At 44.6% G+C, this 24648-nt stretch overlaps 1 protein-coding gene across 1 annotated transcript in view; it reads left to right on the top strand.

Annotated features, from left to right (window-relative positions):
- The window catches only part of WDR7 (WD repeat domain 7), a 280434-nt gene extending 265129 nt beyond the window's left edge, over positions 1-15305 (top strand). Inside the window, exons 28-29 of the mRNA XM_090285462.1 lie at positions 6250-6354; positions 12500-15305. Coding sequence (XP_090141588.1) covers positions 6250-6354; positions 12500-12703 — 309 coding nt within the window. The 3' untranslated portion in view covers positions 12704-15305. The remainder of the gene's footprint in view (positions 1-6249; positions 6355-12499) is intronic.
- The last annotated feature ends 9343 nt before the right edge of the window (positions 15306-24648 follow it).

The raw sequence follows: 24648 nt of genomic DNA, 5'->3' as shown, positions 1-24648 counted from the left end.
TAGTTCCAATACCCCTTGGGTTGAAAAATGCCCTATCGGGTTGACTCTATAACATAGAGTTGGCATCATGTGAATAAAAGACATCACCTCGGCCCTCCATCAAGAAAAGAAATTACAGAGATAAACAACCCATCTTCAACCCTCAAATCTCTATTCAAAATCATTGTACAGTTGCCAAGGGCAGCACGCAGTCCTATGTGCTCACCCCGTAGGACAGTTCAGCCGGTAAGGCAGGCCGGGCTCGCTTCTGTCTCTAGAGTTTTAGGGGGACATTTACCATCTGCTTTCATTTTGGTCGATACTGTTAGTTTCTGTGTGCTGTGTCCCAAGTGAGAAAGAGCCTGGCCCCTAATTTTATAATTATCCTTTCCTCAACAAGAACGGACTTATGGTGCCGGGAGGTAGGTGTTGTGTTGCCTCTTGGGGGCACACACGAGCCAATGCAAGGGTGAAAACCTTCAGGACCCAGGGCCAGGGGGAGAGAGACAGACAGATGGACAGATAGACACTGCTGATGAGACAGACGGGCCGTCTTCCTCTTTCCCAGCCGACAGAGGAGGACAGGGCAGCTTCTGATCTTTAAACCTCTGTTTTGAGGGGTTTAAACTGCTGCATCTGGGTCGAGGAAAAGTTTTTCTTTCCCTCCCGCCGCCACAGTGGGCTGGGGAACGCTTCCTCTGCGCCTGCGGCACCAACCACGCTCGGGGTGTCTCACTGCTTGTGCCCTGCGCTTCACCTGGTGGTGGTGTCTGCTCCCCCAAAGGGGGGTCGCCGCTAGGAAAGCAGAGGCATTTGAAGGTCTTCCGTGTTACCTCTGCTTTTCTCTCCAGGGCTCACCCCCTCTTCCTAGGCACTCACCTCTCTGAATGTCTGGGCCACCTGCCACCTACTGCCCACCCCGGCACACAGACAGACACGGCGTTCCGGCTCGCCCCAAACTCCGGGCTTGGACACGTTTGTCCCCCCTCCGTCGGAGCACATTAGCCAAAGCATGAGTGTATTTTTAGAAATTTCAGGGACCATGGGCAGCCAACTGGGGACATATTTTCAGCTCAGCAGACACGTCAGACCCCTCCTCCCCGCAAGGGCAACTGCCTATCTTAACCCCAGAGCAGACTCGCTGCTCCCGGGAAGGCCCGCAGCCACGGCAGCCGCCTTCTGGCTCAGCCCCTGCACACCGGGTCCTTTTGTTTTCACTTTGTTTTAGCAAATGTTATACGAAATACATGGGTCTTTATAAATCTTCCCCTGTGATGGGACATTTATGATAGCCAGATTTTGCCTACTTTTGGAAATTTTCACAATTATTGTTAAAAGTAGGAAAATGGCCCTGACTGGTGTGGTTCTGTGGGTTAGGCATCGTCCTGCAGACCAAAAGGTCACCAGTTCAATTCCCAGCTGGGGCGTATGCCTGGGTTGTGGGGCAGGTTCCCGGTTGGAAGCATACAAGAGGCAGCTGACGGGATGTTTCTCTCTCAAATCGGTGTTTCTGTCCCTCTCTGTCACCTTTTCTCCCCTCTCTCTAAAAATAAATAAATCTCTTTTTTTTTAAGTATGAAAGTGTGCCCTGGCTGTGTGACTTAGCGGACTGAGTGCCAGCCTGAGAACCAAAGGGTTGCAAGTTCGATTCCCAGTCAGGGCACATGCCTGGGTTGCGGGCCAGGTTCCCAGTTGGGGGCGTGTGAGAGGCAACCACACATTGATGTGTCTCTCTCTCTCCCTCTCTCTTAAAGTAAATAAATAAAATCTTTTTTTTTAAAGTAGGAAAGTGTTTCATTTGGTTGGGTTTTTTTTCCTCCCTTTTTAAAAAAGTGATAAGCCCTGCAAATAAATATAAAATATTGTCTTCAATCTTGTTCAAGTTTTTAAAGTGGGTGTAATAGAGCCATACATTTGGGGTCTAATTCTCAAATTTGTCCTTTGGAAACAATAACAAGAACTCCAGCAAAAGACAGACCATGTGCAGAGCAATTTTAAAGAGAATATTCTAGACAGTCATAGCTTCTACTGACACTGACCAAATCATTTTAGAAAGGCATGCTCTCTCCTCTGTACAACAGGGTTAACTACAGTTGCAGAGCACATGGAAAGGGCCTGTTACAAACAGTAGGGCAAGTGCAAGTGTGGCTCAGTATTAACCCTGCCGCTCAGTTCCTTTTCTTTCCTAGGAGAAAGGGCAGTGGGTGGTGAGCAATTCAGCACTCCGTCTCCTGCTAGGGCTAATTGCTTGATTTTCTTTTCCTGTTCATAGCACTTCTTGAATTAGATTAATTTCTTTATATTCCATCTCTGTCTATTCAAGACAGCAATTTCTTTGACTAAAAATATAACAAAACATAATACTCATTCGCATATAAAAAGTAGACCAACCCTCCTTTTATGTCAAAACCTGTTATTCTGGAAAATATTCTTTCCAGTGTGGCATTTAAGATCCCAACGGTTGGGTTTGCCCCATCACAAAGCGCTCACAGGTTCCCGGTGATTCCCCAGGCAGCTGCACGTCTAATACCAGAATAGAGGTTCAAGTCAGTTCTGGGGGCGTGTGCACAGATCTTAGAAGTTCAGAGATTTTGAACAGAAGACAACAATGGCAACATTTCCATTACACTGCGGGCTGAAGCACCTCTTAGGCGAAGATTGTAATGAACTCACCAGATGCACCAAATCATTTAAAAGAGCGAGCGTCTCTGGGCTTCCGTAAGTGGTGCTTGCTTTCTTATAAGACAACAGGTCTGTCAGCCGACACTGCAGCCAGTGCTCAGCAGTGTTGCTGTGTTGCTTCAAAAGGGCCCCGTGGGGTACCCAGCAGCATGGTATGACATGTGCGCGTACGTGCGTGTGTTAATGTGTTTTGATCTAAAGTGTAGTCCCCCTTTGTCTAAAACAGACTTTGAAGAAACTAGCAAATGAAGCTCGGTATCTAACAGGACCTTAACCACCACAAAAGGAAAACAGGACAATGATTAGTGGAATGAGTAGGAAGTATTTATCAGTGGACACATAGAATGAGCATAAATTCAGTTCTGGGTTTCCTGGCAGTGAAGTGAGCACGTGTTAGATTATGTAATTATTGTCACACGATAAAAGAAGGCAACAGAAGTGATCTGGAAAGAAACATTTTCCTGGCAGAAAATTTGAAGATGAACTTAATTCATAGGGTCTTCTGTCAGACCTTACGAAGAGTGTCTTCAACTGAGAAAGAAGTATTCACATTGATGTTTTAAATACCAACTCTCTACAAGAGATGAAGATGTAATATGAAGTATTTCATGAAGACCTTTCAGAAGGAGCCCGTGTGTCTAGTTTTCTGCCTTCAGGATGGGGCTAATTTAGGTAGTCCCTCAGAGAGGCACTGCAGTGTGACCCATTGGGTTGGTATATCTTCTGGCCCTGCCTGTTTCTAGCCCACCCACTGTTGCATTCTCTTCTTGTCTGAGTACATTCTGATTGCTGATCAAGGAGGGATGCTAATCTGAAGGAGGCATGCTTAGCATTCTGTTTTGAGATTTGGGGGCCCAGACTCCAAAAGGAGAATCAATCTACCTCTACACAGAGTTGGGCTTTGGGGGACTTGCAAGAAGGGCCAACTTTTCTTAGAGGAGATTTTAATCTGTTCACACTTTTAGATGCATACTGGGACCCCAGAGCATGGGAGGAACTATGTGAATCAAGTATTTTTAATGGAAGGGTTGCATTAAATGCCACGGGGGACCAGGCAGGAAATAGGGGAGCCAGGCGGCAGGTCTTAGGTGCACGGGCCCTCTCTTGTGTCAGGGCTGGCCTGGTGAAATGGCTGAGGGGCCACCTTCGCTCAGCTCTAACTGTCACCACGTGTGAACTACAGCCCAGGACTGCCAGAGCGTCTGGTTTCAGGAAATCTAGAGATCTTAATTTTAAATGATATCTGGTGAATTAGAATACAGACTCAGAAAACATTTTTAAAAAACATTTTTCAGGCCAAACCAAATATATACCTATAATCAATTTGGCTTAAGGCTCTTCAGTTTGCAACCTCTGTTATAAAGCAAGGCATGACTAATCAACTGTTTTAACCATAAAATAGCCTCAGATTGGCCCAGATTTGTAGCATAACTGGATCTTGATTTTAAAAAACAATTCATGCTGTTTTCCCCGTGAACTCATTAAACTGACCTAGTAAGTGGTGATGGCCATTTTTCCCTTTTAATTGGTTGCATTTTTTTCCCACACTTACAATAATTTTCATTCTAATGTAGATAGTGTTGAGCTGGTTTCCTGCAGTAATTATTCAGCGTGCTCATGCTGTGCTTAGGTTAGCATCACATTCGTGGGCTAGTACCATGGACAGTTACCACATCTGTTTAATAAAATTCCACAGTCTGCTACCTGTTTCTGGACCACCTAGTATCTTAGTGGGTCCTGATTCTGGCATGTATGGTTAGGGATTATTTTGGTGTGTGTTTTTCATTAAATGGTGTACTCAAGTAATTGAGTTACGTGATTGTTTACATTGGTCTGGTCCTTTTTTTCCAGTTTTATTGAGATACAGTTGACATGTAACATTGTGGGGTTTTAAGGTGATGATTTGTATACTTGCATGTTGCAGAAAAGATTACCACCTTGGCATTTAGCTGATACCTCCATCTCCTCACATACCCATTTCCTTTTAGTGGTGAGAACATTTAAGATCTACTTTCTTAGCTACTTTCAAGTATATATGTCTGGTCATCTTTGAGTGGGAGGGGGTAATACCAATATTAATAGTATTTATTGAAGCCTTATTCTGTGCTGTGCATTGGGCAGAGTGCCGCAGATATATTAACTTGTATAATTTTCACAATGCACTTTGAAGCAGTATTATCAGTATCATTATCATCATCATTCTCACTTTATAGACACGGGTACACTGAGGTTAAGTAACTTAAATAACTTGCCTGAGGTCCCACAATCAGTAAGTTGTGGCGACAAAGCAGCCAGGCAGCCAGACTCCAAGCAGGGTTCTCTCACCTGCCCCAAAGCCCAGGGCTATGCCAAGGGAGTATTGTTTCTCTCTTGGAAAGCAGGTATTATTTTGGATCCCACGGTGCCTTGAAAGCCTAATGAAAGTAAAGAACAGAATCCAAAGACCACTGAGGAGCATGCTTGCATCCCCCCGCCCCATCCCCCTTCCTCCTTGTAATCACTGAGAAACGAATTATGGGAAGAGTCTTACAGAAACTTACAGGAGGTGTGGGGCTGAATCACATGGAGAGCCTGATGCTTTCACACTGAGGTTCAGGGTTCACAATTCTACAGCAAAAAACAGCTGATGGAAACAAACCTTCCTGGTATTGTCTTGGTTTAAGAGAACACATTTCTCCGTTCCTTTCTAGACAAAGTGGGGAGACCAACCTAAGAGCTTGAGAGTAGACGAAATATTGGTTAATTTAGTGGAGGTATGGTCTCTAAGAGTTGAGTGTAGGGACATTAATACGATATCAATGTAATATACTAATTTGCTTAGTATTTCAGTGTTTTCAGTATCTATTAATACCATTAAATTTTAGTGTCATTTTTTATTAGTAAAGGCCTTTTATCAAAGATCTAGTCTAAATACAAGTTTCTTTATTTTATTCATCGTTAAATCGATGGGAGCTATTTGGCAAAGGTTCAAAATTATCCCTGTTAACTTGTTTTTAATAGTATTTGATTTATATGTGTGGTCAAACCTACAACACATGCATATATGTGTGTTTACTAATTGCAACCATATGCATTTGAACACAGTGTTATTGGTGGGAAATGAAGCATAAAACATGAAAAATGTATAATTAGTAAGGGGTTTAAATGATAGTTTTTAACTCCTTCCAGAGCAGGCAGGTTACGATACAGCTTTGGTTGTTTTTCACTACCGATGAGTGAGGCTCTGGATAGATTTGGTGATCGGTTTTCCTTACCTTCCTAATTAATTGTAAAATCCTTCCCTCTCGTGGACATACATGAATTAACATATTGGTTTTCCCATCAACATTTGCTTTTCCTTGGGCTCACGCTGTCCTCCTAACGTGGAGACACATAGTCTCCTCAGAGAGAGATTGCCACCCTTGGGTAGACTGGTGGGAGAACTTCAGCTGCCTTTCTGGTTTCTCTAGCCTGATCTTATAAATAAGAGTAAGGCTCTAACAGCATCTAATAACCATGCCTTTTTTTTTCAAAATTGAATGCATTTGCATAGCAGGTGTCATAGTTCTGTGGAATGTGCACAATTAATGACTCTGAATTTTATTTTAGACGATCCATGGACACAAGGGACCGATCACGGCAGTGGCCTTTGCTCCTGATGGACGCTATCTGGCCACCTACTCCAACACTGACAGCCACATCTCCTTCTGGCAGGTAAGCACAGAGGCGACAGGGTCGTGATGTACACGGCGTGTTCTGCTAGGAAAGGCTTCCTGTTGCGCCTGCCCACCCCTCTCCCTTCTTCCAACAAATACCAAGTATTTATTGCTTGCTGATTGTGTGCCAGCTGCTGCCAGGTACTGAGGGTTCGTTTAGCCACCTGGAAAGAGGGGGTCTGCTCTCACGGAGCTTCCCGTCTCAGGGAGGCACAGTGATCCCAATTCGGGGAAGCCTGGGCACAGGTGGTGGGGTGGCTTCGTGGAGGAAGTGACGTCTGAGCTGAGCCTTGCCGACGCGGAGGAAGGGTAGGAGGAGTAGGTATTTGAGGAGACGGCGCTGCGGTCAGAGGTCAGCAGGGCGTGATGGGTGTGACACCTGGCCTGGAAGAACTGGGCCACACTCAGCTGGTCACTAACGCCAGGTGTGCAGACAGCTCTCAGGGCACAGGACAGAGGGGAAGGGCAGCCCGTGTTAGCTTCTCCTCCCCTCTATCATGTTCTGTCAGTTTTGTGCGCTTCCGAATCGCCCACATTGCGCTCTCCATTCCCGAACCATCCGAACACTTTATAATACCCGAGTGTCACTGGCTGGCATGAGAATGCCTGTGTCTGATGCTCATTTTCTGATTGAAATGAACATTAACTTGGAATAACTAATTTTTACAACAGAACTTGGTCCACCATCAGTGATTAATCTCTGTCCAATCTTCTTTTTAACAACGTTATTCCTAATAATTACAAAATTTTAAACATTACCAACTTCCTTCCAAAAAAGTTCATTTAAAATTTTGTTGTTACCTCTACTTTCCTAGGATACAAGTATGTTTTATGAGATTCAATTTAATGCTTTGAAAGCTAAGAAAATAAATAAAGCTTAAAGAAGACCAGCACAGCTTGATAATGGTTTTCTAAAAATCAGTAGCTAATAAAAATGCAAAATAGATACAATAAATTGCTTAATTAACAACATTCTATTGAAGCATGACAACCTCCAAGTCTGTCACAGATCTTTTCTAACACTTTGTCTAGTTTAGCTTTCCGGTTTATTATCTCAGTATCCTTCCTCCCAGAACATAACTCAGCGTCTTCATTGGCTCCCATTGCACCCTTGCCTCAGGGGCCTCACCCACTCGTCACTTGTCCTGGTGGGTAACACAGGACTCGTGCGTCACACGGTTGAAATCCATAGCCCAGGTCCCTTCCGTGTCCATAAGTGGGGCTCTTGGAACAACGGTTCTTTAAAGAGTTTACCTAGCAGATGTTTTCTCCGCCCATGCCTCACACGGTGGTCTCTTTTACACCAGCTGCACTTAGATACGAGCTTTTCCTCACTGCCTGCTCCCTGGAAATCCACGAGAAGTGCTTATGTAAAGCTCCATCCGTTCAGCCTTTATCCCATGTCCAAGTGCCAGGTGCTGGCCTGTACTTGAGGGACACCGAGTCAGTGAGTCACCGGTCCCTGCCTCCAGGGAGCTTGTGTTCTGACCGGGCTTTCTTCTTTGGAAAACAATGAAACAAATCTGTTTTGTCCAACTTTACTTCCCACCAAAATGTAATTCCTTATGTAGAGGAATTGGAAACTTTCTCCAGTATTTTCCTGAATTTCTATTTGGTAAAACTTTTCCCCTGTATCTAGATGTTTAAGGTTCTATTCGGATATGTTCATCCTTGAATATGCCTCTACTTTCACCGGGGCTCCTGCCCAGCTCATTGATGGGATTATGGTTAGCATCCTTTCCTACCCTACAGATCAAGACCGTCCATTAAGTGATAGCTCTTTGAGGTACCTTTCCGTCCTCCAGTTCTCTCAGATGCCGGCTGCTGTCTTCTAGGCTTTGCTAAATGCACTGAAACCTGTCTGCCAGTACATGTGGCTTCGTGCACAGTTTTCTCAGCCCGCACACCCATTTACTGCGGGGGCAGCCTGGTGTTACCTGTACACGTGCATGTCCCGCAGACGCAGCACCAAAGCAGCTCAGGCAACTCCCAAGTCTTTGTTGCCTCTACACCCAACGAGAGAATTGGAAATGCAGCCCATTTTGCACACGCTTAAATGCTACCCAGATTGGTCTTGAAATTTAAGTACAAGGCACAGAAACATTATTTCGGCCTTATCCTGAAAATACGATAAAATCTCTTCCAGAAGTATAGTGAGTTTTTCTTTGAATTAAAGAGAGTCCAGAAAACAGTGTTGGATTTACCACTGCTCTCCCCAAATGGATTTGCTGATTTATTTAGATACATATTGTTTAGTTCTAATGATGTATGATAACAGTTTTATATTATTCCAGTAAATGCACTGTAATATATTTGGAAAACTTGACAAAGTCATATTAATATAGAACCTTACAAAAGCCATCAGCTATTAAAATCTTTGCTGAGAAATGAGTGTTAATGAGAAATATTGGTTGGATAATTACTCAAGTGAGACTTAGTAAAAGGTTTGTGTGCAGCATTACTTACCCTGAAAAGAACATTAAACATTTCCTGTTTTGATGAATTATATCTGTATGTGTTTGTTTGTACGTGTTCAGAAAATAAGCTTCACAGAACTGGTTTTGTGAAGCATTATTTTTATTTTTATTTTTGAAATGTAAACACTTTTTTTTATCATTTATGCTATTACAGTTGTCCCAATTTTCTCGCTTTGCCCCCCTCCCCCCAGCCCACAGTCAGTGCCCACATCATTGTTCATGTCCATGTCCATGTCCATGTCCATGGGTGATGTATATATGTTCGTTGACTAATCCCTTCCCCTTCTTTCAACCAGTCCCTGCCTCCCCCACTCCCACGACAGGTGAACCATTATTTTTAAAGGGATGGGAAAAGACATACATTTTAGTTAGTTTACATACCCAGCTATAGAATGATGTAATTTGTTAATCTTTCAAGTCTTTTGAGTCTCCAAACATATTTCTATAATGTAAATATTTCACTTCAATGTATCCATCGACATTTGATCAAGGGGAGCTTAGTAGTGAAATAGAACCATAATTCTCTCACCTGAATTTTCCCACTCCTCTCTAACAAATACATATCCTCTTTCATAAATGCTAATAATAAATTAGATAGATATTGGTTTCATTTACTTTAGTACATCATACGATAGAATAGTATCCAGCCATTTTAAAAGGATGATGTAAATCTATAGTCATTAACATGAAAAGATTGTCCTCAACATTTTGTTGAATGAAAAAAGTAGATTGTGAAACTGCCTTTTAATATGAATCTGTTTATGTAAAATTCTTTAGCTTCTCCTTGCAAGGTCTGAAAGGTGTGTACCAAATCGTTAGCGATTATCTCTGAGAAGTGAGATTTCAGGAGCGTTTTTGCTTTCTTCCTTTATACTTGTCTTTGTTAGTTGAATTTTCCACAGTGTGTATTTACCTTTGTAATCAAGGAAAAAATTAATGTTACCAAATATTACAACTCCAGGGAGTTTTCATCCACTCAAGGCTCAGATTGCCCTTACTTTAGCACAGTTTATAGGCGGTCACTGGTCAAAAAACAAACCAACCAACATTAATATTGAGTGACAAAACGGTGAATTGTCCTGCTGAGAATTCTTTGACTGAGTTTGTTGGAAAAATTATTACTCACCCTTAGTACCTCAGACTCATGTCTAATTTGAAGAGGTCATAGGAAAGGATGGTCTGAGGAGCCAGAAATTATAGTTTACAGGAAGGTTGTCATCATTTCAACTGTATGCAGCCTTCACGGTTGTAAAGCTAGGCCTAGTCCTTCCTGTTCGGAAGCAGGGAGGCTGCTGGCCCTACCAAAGGCATTTACCAGTTGATTTGTCAATCGCTTGAGAGATGACTCAGCTTGTAAGGGGAACCCAGATATAATAATAGACTTCTAAAAAGTCTTTTCATCCTAAAATTCCAATAAGATATTCTCTCCCTGCCCCCCTTTAGCCCTCATGCCTAACTTTGAAGAGAAGAATTAAAAATAAGGAAGTGTTTGAGCATATGGAATACCCTGAGCATTTTAAACCACCAACAGAAATCAAGCTTCATACATATTTTCATAGAAAATCCATAAAGAATGAAAAATACTTTGTGGTTACTTATCAACTGAGAAATTGGATTTTTTAAAAGCACAGTATGCTTGTTGATGCCAGTTAATTTTAACCAGCAATTTTCTGGATCATTTGGATATGTTCTATAAGAGGAGTAAATTATTGTGTACTGTTACTTTTTGTACAAGTGAGAGCTATAAAATCAAGCTCACCATCATTATTTATATTGAAACTCTTTGAGAACCTCCAGAAAGCAGTAAGGCATTAATTTTTTATCTTTTATGGGGTTGGGAAGAAGGAAGGAAGGAAGCAAGGGAAGAGGCTTTGGAGGATGACAGAAGGTGCTGCCCAGCTCTGAATAGGAAATGAACTTCAACAGAAAGAGTTAACGATAACTATACATTTGGTTTTAAAATGTGACCTCGTACACTAGTGATTTTTTTTCACCTCTGTGTTGTGTTCAGCACTATTATTAATGCAGTAAAATCAGTAACATTAGTCATCTTAAAAGGGTTATTACTCAAGATGATTTAAATTGTGAAAATGTCAGTGGAGCCTGCACGCATCCTGCAGGAGACGCCATGATTTACGCGCTGTGACACCATCCTGCTGCCGAGAAAGGCCAGGAAAGGGACGGCTTACGTTTTGCACTGATCCAGATGCAGAGCATGATATCAGCAATAACACACCTGCAGTGTCCGAGGATGTGCCAGGGTTTCAAGCGCCAGCCAGTTGTGTGCCTTGGGTCATGATCTGCATGCTTCACACAAATCCCCAGAGTCTTGCTCATCTAGGTGGCGGGTCTAGTGCAGAGAACAACTGGGAATGAAAATGAGTGCACAAAATCGTTCCTGATTTTCCGTGTGGCTACCATGCGATTTGCAATACCAGAAAAGACACGTGTGGGGAAAATGTTCCGTAGCATTTGGCATCTGAAGGACTCAGCAAACTCAGTCACTTGGACAGTAGTTGACTAAGAGAGCTGACCTGAATGCCTAGCTGTTCAGGAGCCATAATGTCCTTGACATTTCTCACTTATGTGAATGGACAAAAGAACCTCAAGTTCAAATCAAATCCGGACGAGCTGCCACAGAGTAGGAAACACCAACTAATAAAAAGGTATTGCCAATAGGTCATTAAAGTATATTCTCCTTAGCACAGCAGCAAAACAGTGTTGAGATGTAGTTGATTCTTGTTTTGCCCTTTAAAATAAACTAGAGCTTTCCAGAGACTGAATTTTTTTTAACGCAGGCGAGAAGGGCAGGTATTGGTAGGTGGAGGTAGGGAATGGGGTTAAATTTTGAGCTTTGATCCAGTAACCCCTCACTCGGTCTACTGCTTAACTTTGCTTCGTTTTCCTGAACTGATTATAGGTCCCCAAACTTGCTTTGTGGGCTCACCTTTTCAACACAGTTAAAAACAAAAAGGTCTGCGGTTGAAAGTACTCCTAATTTCTCAATATTGTCTGACTGAGCCATTTTATTAACATGTACAGTGTAGCTTCCTTCTTTTTTTTTTAATGAAAAGAAACTTTAAAGACTGTTAGCTGAACTACTTTATAGTCTACCACTGAGCATTGTGATTTTCCTTGAATCACGACTTTTCTCCCTAAGATTACCCTTCTTGTCATTAAAGGGACTGCATTAGGTCCATTTTTAATTTATCCTGTCCACTTGCATAAACACAACAAGAGCAGCAAGTGATCACTTATGGTCTTCAGTTCTGCTTTGCTGGAACTTACGCAAGGAACATTTAGGGTGACCTTCAGTCTGCCCTTCAGGGCACAGAAGCTGAGCCTCATACCTGGCATTCAGCCTTGCCTGTAAACACCTGTCTTTTCCAAGCTGTAGCTTCCTTCTTAAAGCCTGGACTTCCCTGCTGTCAAGGTCCACCCACAAAGTAAAATTTTTCTGGATTGATGTTTTTACCCTCACAGCATCAGAACAGTTTCAAAAAGGACCCTTCGGAGGGTAACAGTAAGCTCCCAGGGGAGCGTGAGCAGGCGTGCGGAGGGGAAAGGGGCCGGCACTGGGTGTCGCTTGAACCACGGCGCGGCGGGGAAAGGAAGCCAGCCTGATCTCACTGACCCATGTGCTCTCCTGTCCCTGTGCCCCCCCAGATGAACACCTCGCTGCTGGGGAGCATCGGCATGCTGAACTCGGCGCCTCAGCTGCGCTGCGTTAAGACCTACCAGGTGCCCCCCGTGCAGCCTGCCTCTCCCGGCCCCCACAACGCCCTCAGGCTGGCCCGGCTCATCTGGACGTCCAACCGCAACGTCATCCTGATGGCACACGACGGGAAGGAGCACCGCTTCCTGGTCTGAGGCCGGCGTCGGTTGCCCGCTGGCACCTCGGCGCTTTCTGTTCTCTGCGCCGAGATTCCTCTGTCCTGGCGCTGGGGCAAGCCACTCCCCGGCGCCCGCCTGCCCGCCCGGGGTCACCCAGGGGCGCAGCTAGGTCTGCGTCACTTCTGCATGGCCCAGGACTGACGCCTGCTTGTGCCACCTCCTGATTCCGAGGCATGCACACATCGCTCTGCAGGCTGTGGCGCTTCTGTCACTAGGTCACTTTCCGTGCCCGAGAGGGAGGGACAGCCGGCGGTGCCGGGAACACGTCCGTGGCTCGGTGCACCGAGCCCGCAAATCAATCAGCGCTGTGATTGCAGCGTCCTCCTCGGCCTGACCCCCTTGCTGAAGTGCTGCTCCAACCCCGTCATTCTGACTTGAGTTTTGGGGTCACGTGGCAGTCCTAATTATCAAAATTATTTTCCTTTGGATTTCCTAAAACACACTATTGTTTACCAAAACGATTCTGTTTACATGGGTTTTTTCCTTCAGCTGATTGTTAGGAAATTGCTCAATCGATTTCCTAGGGTTTAGCCACTACCTTCTTTATCAATAATACCTAACTGATTTGAGATTAATGAGAAAATACACAAAAACCTTTTTTTCTTTGTGGAGAATGCAGTTTCCCAGAGACCTAGCATTCTAAAATGCTCTTGTCCTGCTTAATGATAGTGTATTTAGTAGTTTAAACATAAAATCATCTCTACAGATGATCTAGTTAATATAATTATTCAGTCACTATAACTAATCTCTTAAATGAACTTTTATGACAAAAAAGAAGTCTGGAAGCATAACATATACCTAAAAAGCAGACACTCGTGCCTGTCGCTACAGATCTTTTCGAGAAAGAGCTTCCCCTTCCTTCCAGAAACTTTAACAGACATGCAGTTCCCGTGCATACGACTGGTGTCAGTTACCACATTATAGTTACAATTCAGCCTTCCGACTACTCCTGGTCAGTTAAAGAAAAACTAAGACAGCATTTCTTGTAAACGGGTACCCTAGCAATGAGTAACCGTGGCCCAGAGTTCAGGAGCCACGTAAACACATGAGGCTCGGTCAGCCTGAGCAAACACCGCTCTGGGAGTGCACGTCGCCCTGTGAAGTCACCTCAACCGGGTCGCTTTCTGCTCATGTCCAACTCTGCTGGTTCTTGCTCATAGTAATGGGGGGAAAAATCCTTAAAGTCATATTTTATTTGCATTGCCCCTAACAGACCTTGATCTGTGTATATAGTTGGGGATTTGGTGGGTTGGTTAGTTGGGTAAAATGGTTTATTCATGCAAAAATAGAAAATGAGTTATGAAATCAGAGAAAATATGTGAAGTTTACAGAGGAACCAAAATGATAATGGGAGCATTTAATTTAAAAAGTGTAGCTGTCAGGGTTTATGTAATATACAAAAGAGTACGATCACAGTCTGGGAACAAATACACCTGTAATGTTATTGAAGCCAGTTTTTAGAGACCGTGTTAAGAAACTAAGTCCACTAGAACACCTCTTTCCTATTGATATGAAGTATGTTGTTTCCACTGAATGGAAAACCTGTGCTTTCCCCTGGTTGTAGACTTTGGATGTCCTTTCGCAAGTGAATTTATGAAACATGCATGTGCATTGTACTTACACAGATTATATATGTAGTTTCCAGGAAGAAACAAAGAACTATACAGTGTAGACTTTATTTGTTTGCGAAACGTACTGCTGTGTTCGCTGTAGATAGAGAAAACTGAGGTAAACAGAAGGGGCACTTGGTTTCCCCAGAGGCCTCCCAAGTCCTGGAGAGACCCAGCACATGTTTGCTTCATGAACTTGAATGGGGATTAATGATTCTGGACTACTCAGCTGTTTTGGAATGATGAAGTGGGAGTATACCTTAGAGATTTTTTTTAAAACAAAATGTTCAGAGCACCCAGAGAGAGGTATGTGACTATAGGGCTGGCCACCATATGTGCATGGAGGGATGGCGCACGCCACGGAGATTTATAACAACACCGAGAGGCCCACGGGAGCGACACACCTGCAGAGTGGGCATAGCCAGCCTGTCACACATTGTCTGCACAGTAGACAGTTATTGGCCAGTAGAATATTCCGATTATAAAGCTCCGCAGTGGATGTTATTTGAGGGTTAGACAGATATCTCTAACTGCTAAACTAATATGTGCATTCTTGTTAACACACGTCTTCCCTTGGCTATTCTGATGCCCACCCAGCATCGCCCAGCTTAGACTTCTCGTCACTGAGCTGAACTTTATATTGCCATTCCAGTGTTTGCTTTTAGTGGTTTATTAATATCATTGGCACTGTATTTGGACCTGTCCTTGTAAATGTAGAGGCATACGTGGCTTCACTGACAATTTACAAGCAAACGATGACGTGACGTGACACCTGTATGAAAAGATAACAATTGAACTCACTGTGTACAGTGAGTGAATTAAAATGTCTGCCTCTCAAGACATCTCTTGTTGACTCCACTTAATAGGCTCTATGTGTGCTGAATGTTCCTCTGTACATACGTGTGTTAAATAAAACTGAATTGTACTGAAGATTGTTTTTCCCATTAAAAACATTATTCACTCTTAAACACTGTCAATTGAAATCCATATACTTTCTCCCTGCCCCCACTCCCTTTGGTACCAAATTAAGTCTTCTATTTCCATCTAATTATTCATCTCCTTGGAGAGCTAGCTTCGGGGAAAGGCAAACTTGTTCACAAAGGTCAGTAGAACAATAAGGAAGGAAGTCTCTCTCCTGCACTGCCAACCTGTGAGAACCAGAAACACTCCTACCAGAAACTCAACAGCATCCTCCGTGGCCTGGGCAAAGGAATTGCATGTATGCTGCTTTAATCGCCTCCCTAAATTGCTCCTAAATAGACTGTTTATTGTACCAACTTATATCTTGTCAGATGTGATGACATGGGTTAGGTCCCTGGGGTCGGGGGCTGGGCTGAGATCATGAAATTCATTTCATTTAATACTCAATTGGAGTTGAATTTGAATCCTTGAAATAAAGGGTGGAATTGGTTTTCAAAAAAAGCAAGAGTAACAGAAGTCATGGTTCACGGAGGGGTTATATGTGTAAGGGGTGACTGTACTTCTTTAATTTTCAGAGAAGAATATAGAACATCTTGAAATGAGTCAACCATCATGGAGCAGTATAATTTCCTTTAAGAAATTGGTAAACATTAGGGAGTTGGCTGCAGCCTTCGTGGCCCTATTCTAACGCCCAGTGTCCATCCCAGAAATTGTGTTAACATCTCCTGATGACTTCAGTGTGTCCTTATAGGGAAACGGGCAGCCCCGGTTCTACGTGATGGGTGATCACATAAACTGATCAAATGTGGAAAGGGCATGACATTAATAGGAAGGTAAAGCCAAGCAGTGCTGGGTGAACTTTCACCTTTCACCCCTCCGGCTGACTGACAGAGCTGAGTGTTGAAGAAAATCAATACTTTGGAGCCAGGAGGGAAATATTTCCAACCTCTAACTAGAGAATTGTTTTGACAAGGCCAAGATAATCCAAGCTGCACAGGAGCAGAGAAAAGAAGACTCATTTTTAAAGCTTGACACTTCAAGGTGTTTTTGTACAATGGTTTAGAGATCGTCAATACATACAAATACCAAAGGTCAAAAAGAAAAGCCAGAAGAATTTCAAAAATTAGATGTTCCGTTCTTTTGGTTGTTTACAAACTAAAAAGACCACAGAGAAGCTGTGCTCGTAATTGCTGTTTAAAGGAACCGAGCTCACAGCTGCGCTTTCAGGTTACTGTCCCTCCAGAATGAAACATAAAATTGTGTAGAGCAGCCCTGTGAATAGCAAATGCCTAAAAAGACAGTTAGACTTCTTGTTTCTGTACTTTTTTGTTGTTGTCTTGGTTACATTGTTTTGTGCTAACATCTGGAATCTTGTTTTCTGATTCATGTCCGCAAACCTTAGACCCTCCTTCACATTCGAGTCAATCATTTGCATGAGAAAGTTCATGCACCTTTGGGACTTGAATTGCTTCCAGTTTCCCCAGTCCCTTTCAGCAAATTACTTACGCAGCTGCCCTAATTAATGCTTCTCTTACGTGAGGGGCTTCTGCATCTGTAGGAAATAGTTGAGCAGTTCATGGCACTCTTACCCGCAACATGAGAGTCATTCATTCTGTGGACAGGATACGGACTCTTGTCTTTTCTACAGAGAAGAAATCCCTCGAATGGTGCCCATGTGCTGGACAAAGGAATTCTGAGGAGGTCAAGTATCTAAAGTAACCTCTGTTTTCTTGTCAGGCTCACTGTGAGCATGTGCAAACTATAGGATGATTAAAATAACAGTGAAAAGATAGCCTTCATTTATATACCCTCTTTTCTCATTAAAAAATTCCACTCTAATGTATTCTGAGAAGATAGATCTGGCTGGAGAGTATTAGTTTTACCTTTTGCAAACGGGGACCACAGCCCGCCAAGATTCCTCAGTATTCTGCGATTCCCAGAGAAGGCCAGAAATCTAGCACATGCCTGAGATTATGCCTGTAAAAAATATATACATCTATTAAAATTGAACAAGACTCTGGGAAAGTATTATAGAATAGGTTTCATGGAATCACCAAAGCAAAGGAAACTGGATGTGTAGTTTCTGTTGCCAACATCTTGTTTTGGCTAATGTCAAAATGACTTGGCACTTTGATTTACCCAAATGTGAACTGTGTTGTCTAAAATTTGCCCGACCCATGGCACTTCAAGTTTTAGTTAAAATTTATGAACCATTCAAAGATGCTATAAAGAAGCATCATTTTTCTTCAGACTGCAAGCATGTATTGCATCTCAGCAAATGTTCTATATTCTATCTCTGTTTTTCTTCTGATGAGATCATAATCCAGCAAAGGACTACAGCCCTCCCTGTGTAATGAGCGCTCAAAGCAAAGATGGGCCAAGAGAACATATGAGTGAGTGATTGATTCTGATAGGGTAGCGTCAAGCTAACCTTCACAGAGAGAAAGCATTTTGGCTGGGTCTTGAAGAATATAGAAATTAATTAGGAGGATGGAGATGTTACATGGTAGAAATTGGGGGGAGTCCAAATTATTATCTAATCTGCACGGAGACAAACTAATTCAAACGTACAACCTCAGGGGCATGGGTGGGCACTACGAGAATCCAGGCAGCTCTTGCTTGAAGCTCTCGCTACAACCGTAGGAAGCAAGACTCCTGGGGTGAATGACATTTTAGATCTGGAAGGCAAAGAAACATAAAAGAAAAAAGGTTAGAGTAAAGGCAATAATAAAAGATTTATCTGACTTTTACTGGTTTTCCAGATTTCATTTTCTTTTTTAAAAAGTTATCTTTGCTTTAAAAATAAAGTATGTGTCTTCCATATCCCATATTTTCATGTGTGGACAACAGGATGCATTGGGTGCCTGCTATGAGCATTGCCTGGACTCCTGCCCCATGACCCCCACCCTGGGACCGAAGCATCTCTTCCCCCGGTGGCTGTGAGGACTGGCATCAAATAGCTCTGCTGAGTTCTTCCCTGGAGATTGCTCCACAGCCAGAGAGCTTGTCTGACCCAAGGTCATCCTCCTTTTCCTGGGGGTGACCGCACTCGGTGATGGTCAGGGCGGAGGTATAAAAGCCCTTTGAAGGGTGCCGCATCTCTAGAATCTCCTTGGGGTTGGCCGAAGCCTTCCCTGAAGCCCATCACAGTCTGCCCAGCCCTCCTCCTTTCACCCCCCTACAGTGTGGAACCTAAGAACACTTCTCATAAACTTCCTGTATGCGGATCTCTTGCTCATAATCTGCATCCCCCAGGACCAAACCTATGACAACTGGTACCAGGAATGGTCCAAGGAAAGTGGGCTTTGGGGTCTGGGTCACCCACTGAGTTACTGGCAGTGAGGATCCATATCATTGGTGGTAGGTGATCATGGGTGGCCGCTGCCATCCTGGGGCCGTGCACTGTTAACTTTCACTGGTGTTAAATTTTATTTGACAGGGAATTTAGGATGGCACACTGATGGAGGGGGTTGCACGTGGCAGGTATTTGAGGAGTAAGGGAAAATAGAAATTATAGGGACAATGGATTTGGATGGCTGTTCCTGGGCACACTGGAAAAAGACAGTGAAAAGCTGAGGGCGATGGTTCGCTGATTAAAGGCTGATTGTGGGAGCCTGAGAGTCCTTGGCAGCTTCTAAGGGGAGCTCCATCTCCTGCAGCCGCTGGTACGCTGTGAATCGGGCCCAGGACCTGTTTTGTGAAGAGAACTCCAGAAGAGGCTGAACTCTGAGCCTCTGAAGGTCTCCTACCCCAACGTCAGAGCCCTGATTGAGATGGATGGGGACCATCGGGTTGATGCATTTGAACAATCTTGAATCCCCAGGTTCTGGGGATCTCTCCGCGGCATGCCTAAGTGACCCACCCCTTTGCTTGAGGACAACGCAGAGGCCTCTCCCTTGCAAAACAACACTGCCCCCCACCTCCTCTCACAGCCAGTAGACCATTTAGCTAGGGTTAGATCACAGCAGACCCCAGCTATGGAAGTGCTGGGCCTGCCAAGAACTAGATCCCAAAGGGGTTAGGCCCAGCTAACATGCACCTGCAGGAACTGGGTGAGGCATGGGACTGGATTCTGGGGGTATTGGGTCACGGGGAGACAGACTATAAATGAGACGAAGGGGAGTTTACTGATATGGGATTTAACGCCCTGGCCAGGACCCAGCGACAAAGAACTGCTCAGCTTGGAAAAAAAACAACAGCTGATGCGCAGTCAAGAAGAAATGCCTGAGCCGCCACTGCAGATGGTGGAAGAAAGAGCCAAAAGGCTCAGCGTGGGGGGACCGCTGGAGCAGACAAGCTGTGTGAGGCCAGAAACCCACCACATGACTGCTCGGCACACAAGGCCAGAGGACATTCTGTCCCCCAAGCCACATGGTCCACACTGGTGAGCAGGCCCCTGCAGCTCTGCAGGCCGGGGCTGAGGGTGGGCGGAGCCATTACAGGACTGGGCCGTGATAACAAGGGGGGGTGACAGGATCCTTAAATACTGGAGACCTGATGGGTGCAAATTTCACGATAAGCAGCAAGTTTCAGGGGTACCCAGAGGGGCCTGACAGCAACAGTTTTTGGAAATGAATGAAACATGTCATTCATCCCAACAAAGAAGGTTCAGGTCCATCCAACCCACAGAAGTCAAGAATGGATACCAGGAAGCTGAGCACAGCGGCCCCCGCAAAAGTCAGAAATCCCTTGCCGAGCTTGTCGACCTGAAGGGCGTGGTTATCAAGTTCATACGCCTCATGGGTGAGGACCCGGGTCAGTCAGAGAGTAAGCAGCCAAAGTTAGCAGAGATTCTCGCACAGAAGGGAAACCAGCGTGGACAGTGTGTATCAGTGGTGGCTTTGAGAACAACTGCCACATCAGGGTTGCGGCTTGTCCCACTTTGTCCCATTGGTATTTCCCTGTTAAGGGCCCTAGGAGGTGACTGTACTGGATGCTGGGGAACCAGGTACTGGGTGGGTGGCAGTTCACCTCTCTCTCCATTGAGTCTTTCTCCAGGAATTGCCTGGGCAGAAAAGAGTCACATTTCTCAAGGTACCACCCTCCTTCCCAAAGGCGGCTGCAGCCACTGACTGGCCACCCCCCTGATCTCCATCTGGGACATGGCCACAGGGCCAGCCCAGCCTCACTGATGACCCCTCGGATGCAGCCCAGCACAGCCCAGCTGCCCACTGTGCCCAGGAGCATTCTGGTGCACCTCCCTCCCCACAGCAAATCCCAGGCTCAGAGGCTCCTTCCCAGAAAACGAACCTGCCTGGCTTCCGTCTGCTTCTGCCTTGGCCAAGTACTTCAGTCTCCTTGGGCCCCCGCTTCCTCATCATCTGTCAGGTGGGAATCATAATCACACACCTACCTCTTGCACTTGTTATGAGGTTTAAAAGAGACGAGAGTTGATAAATGTGGGGCACTTAGAACGGGATCTGGCACATAGTCAATTTTCAATAAATGCCAACCGTTATCATCATCCTAAGGTATAAATATGAGATTTTTCAGGTCTTCTTCATTTCCTGCTCCTGTGTCACAAGGAAATATGCTTTTCCAGTCATTCTTTTCCTGTGTTTTAGTCCTTTCGTCAACCCAGATCAAAGGGTTCACGTTTAAAAAGTGAGGAGGAAGGAAGAAGGGAACTGACGTTTCTGAGTCTATTTTGTGCCAGACACTATATAGCTGCATTCATTATTCTGCTTCATTCTTCACTCAAAAAGCCGTGAATGATTATCTCTCCCTTTCACAGATGAAAAACTTGCAGGTCACTTAAGATAAATGGCCAGGGTCGCAGAGCCAACAGAGGGCATTCCGAGTATGTACCTCCCAGACTCTGCTTCCAGGGCCTCACGTGACAAGAGGGGCGGAGCCCACCATCCTCTTCTAGAAGCTGAAGAAACTGGTAGAACAGAAAATGGTTGGGGTTCATTTCAGCCTTTAAGGACATTTTTTTCCCTTTAGGTTTATGAGCATTGTGCCAAATTTTTAAAAGACAGGAATCATGTTGCTTCTCCGTTGGGAACATGGGAGTAATATGATTATTTTACCATGAAATGCTTGAGTCGCAAGGTGTGAGCTTTAAAATGTGCTGCACTCCAGGGAGTGATTTTGTTGTAACTCAGAGGACCAGCGTTTCCTCTTATGAAATGGGCATCTCCAGGGAAATAGAATTTTATACACAGAAATGGGCCCTCGCTTTCATTGATTACTTGGTAGCATTTGGTGTGGCTGGCCCATCTCGCATGACCTGCTCTCCCTCCCTGCCTTCCCAGGGCTGCGTCTCCCTGACCATTTCTCCCGGTTACTTTGGTTGGGATTCCTTCTTCCTTAGGACACTCTTCGCCAGGGAGGCATTTGCTAACAAGTTGAGAGTCATCAACATATAGAAAACATACTCTAGAAATGTAACATTTTAGAAAATGGCATCAAAAATCAAACCTGGAGGACTTGAACTCCCATCTGTAGACAGAAGAAGCACAAAACTTACTCCACTTGGCCAGCACTGACCAGAGAGGACCCCTGCCTGGACAGAGGCAGCTGTCATCTTTACCATCATGTATTGGGTTTTCATAGCCTGAGCTCCCCTCTCCATGATGATCTCATTCCAGCAAACACTAGAATTTTCTAGAGCAAACCAGAACACACCACCATACACACATCCCTTAGCCTCAGGTTTGACAGAAGAGCACATAGGGGGCCCTGACTCCGTGATGCACGACTCCCCTGACTCCGTGATGCATGACTCTTAGGTCTCTTTCCTCTTCGAGAGTCCAGACATGCTTTGCCTGTCCCTTTATTGCTAAAATATCTGTTCTTGCAGCACCCACTTTCTTTCCACCCCCTCACATTTCCAAACTTTTAGAGAAAGGGGTGGATGAGGCTTTCTGAAGTATTAACAAAGTGCAATTCCCCATTTATTTTAGCTCTAAATTTTATAACAGTAGGAGCAGAAGTGAATTAAATAGCCCTAACTATCTGATACAGGGAGGGCCAATGTCCTATCCTTATATTCTGAATGGAATATATCACCTGAATCCAAATAAAAGAATTTGGAGGGAGGAGTAACATTTATTGAGTCTCGCTGTTAGGCGTTTGATGTAAACAATTTCATTTGAGACTCTCAAAATTCCTATGAGTTAGTCTACATTCTATAGGTTAGATAATTGATACACTGACTAGTGATGTAATGGGCCTAGAGTCACATGGCTGGTTTGAGGGGGAGCTAGGATTCAAGTCCGAAGAGCTCTCTCCCCCATCGCTAGATGGTACCTTCAAGGCCAGTTGTGTAGTAGCCGGAGGGACATGCTTCATTCTAATTGTGACCTTAATAAAAACCAAGGACCTCAAAATTCAATCTTCGTTTCTATATTCCACAATGCGCCATTGAATGTTTATTATTTTCCACACATTTCTAGTGAACGCTGAATTAATACAGCCCAGGCACTCACAGCGCTTATGCATCTCAAAAGCTATCTGACTAATGTCGTGTATTTTGTGAAGCCTATTATACATATTGTGAGCATGTGCACACACCACACACGCGCGCGCATGCACACGCACACAGCCCCTTCCTTCTGGTGGTCTAACTTAGAGCGATTCTCAATGCTTGTGCTTAGCCAGCGTCCCCCATGGAGACACGGGCACTGGTTTCTGGGGGCTCTGCCCTGGTCGATGAGGTCTCTGTCTGCTTTCTTAAATCCTTGGGGCTGTGCTTCCCTGGATCCTTGCTGCCTGAGCCCCATCGATTCCTACCTTTTTTTCTTTTCTTTTCCACTTCCAGCCTTTGTCTCCAGAGCCTTCATTTCCAGTGATACACAGAGGAGGAAAGAAATAAATATCTGGCTCTGGGAATGTGTCCTCTGACTCACAGTAATGAGACTGGTGGAGCGTTAAGACAAACACTCATTTGAATATATATATATATATATATTCTGGTAAATTCAATTGAAAATTAAATTCATTTACTCAGTTGGGCAGTATTTTTTGAGCATCTACCATGTGCCAGGCAGTGAAGTAGGTGTTAGAATTCTGGTGGTGAATGAAACATTTGTGATGTCTGTCCTTCTAGGGCCTCCATTCTAGTGGGGAGGGACAGGGGCCACAGGGATGGGAGGACAAACCAACCACAAATCATAATACTGGCTGAAACCTAATAACGCAGGGATGGGGGGCAAGGTCAACCGCAGATCCTCAGAGAGAAGGAGCTAATACCTGAATAGCAGTTGGGACAGCGAAGACCTTTTAGCAAAGGAGAGGGCACCTGTGACAACCCTGAGGTGGAGAGGTGTGGGACTGATAGTGAGCAGCTGGTGCCCTGATTGTGTGGAGTCATGGAGGCCATGGTCATGCGTGTTTAAGGGGATTCAAAAGCCATTGAAAAGTTTTAAGTGGGGAAGTGCGATATGGTCGAGCTGGAAAACACCCAGCTGCCTTGCGGAGAGCGGGTTGGGGTGGGCTGGAAGGCGTGGCAAGCTGAACAAGGCGTGTCCCCTGCAAGGTGTTCCTAGGCAGGCACTGGCCAGGGCTGCGGTCTTCTCTGAGCCCTGTAGGGGCAGAATTCCGTTCCTTCTGGTTGTAGGACTGAGGGCCTCAAGTTCTTGCTGGATGTCACTGGAGGACCTCACTGGCTGTTATCTTTGCCATGTGGGGTTTCCCAGCACAGCCACCTGACCCAGATGCTGGCACTATGGTGGGATCTGGAGGGAGGAGTAGGAGTTGCCCAGGGTGGGAGGACATTCAGGCAAAAGGGAGACTGTGAGTAAAGGCATGGAGGTGTGAGGAGGGGATGGTGTTTTCAGGGATCGGCCTACATAACCAATCGATAACCGGAGAGCCATTAACCCTCTCTTCCCTGATAATCAGCCTGGATCCCATCCTGTTCTTCCCACCACATGATGGTGTACTCAGGGTGGAGTCTCCCCTCAGTGCTGGGGATTGAAAAGTCAGTAATGCAAATTCAGCCCTGACCGGTGTAGCTCAGTTGGTTGGGTCCCAATATTTTCCCCTTTGCTCCCCTCTGCCAAGTACCCTCCTTCCCTCCAGCAATCCCACCCCTCTTAGTTCATGTTCATGGGTTGTGCATATAAGTTCTTTGGCTTCACCCTTTCCTATATTATTCTTAACTTCCCCCTGTCTATTATGCCAACCAATTATGCTGCTTAATCCCTGCACCATTTCTCCCCCTTCCCCTTCCAAGCTGATAACCCTGCAAATGATCCCCACACCTATGATTCTGTTCCTATTCTGGTTGTTTGCTTCGTTTGTTTTTGTTTTTATTTTTTAGATTCTGTTGTTGATAGTTGTGAGTTTGTTGCCATTTTAATGTTCATAGTTTTGATCTTCCTTTTTCTAAATAAGTCACTTTAACATTTCATATATTAATGGCTTGGTAATGATGAACTCCTT

The sequence above is a fragment of the Furipterus horrens genome, unplaced genomic scaffold, assembly GCF_987537825.1.
Source record: "Furipterus horrens unplaced genomic scaffold, mFurHor1.1.pri manual_scaffold_8, whole genome shotgun sequence".
NCBI lineage: Eukaryota > Metazoa > Chordata > Mammalia > Chiroptera > Furipteridae > Furipterus > Furipterus horrens.
Note: the sequence above shows the minus strand (reverse complement) of the source record. Positions and strands in the feature narration are given on the sequence as shown.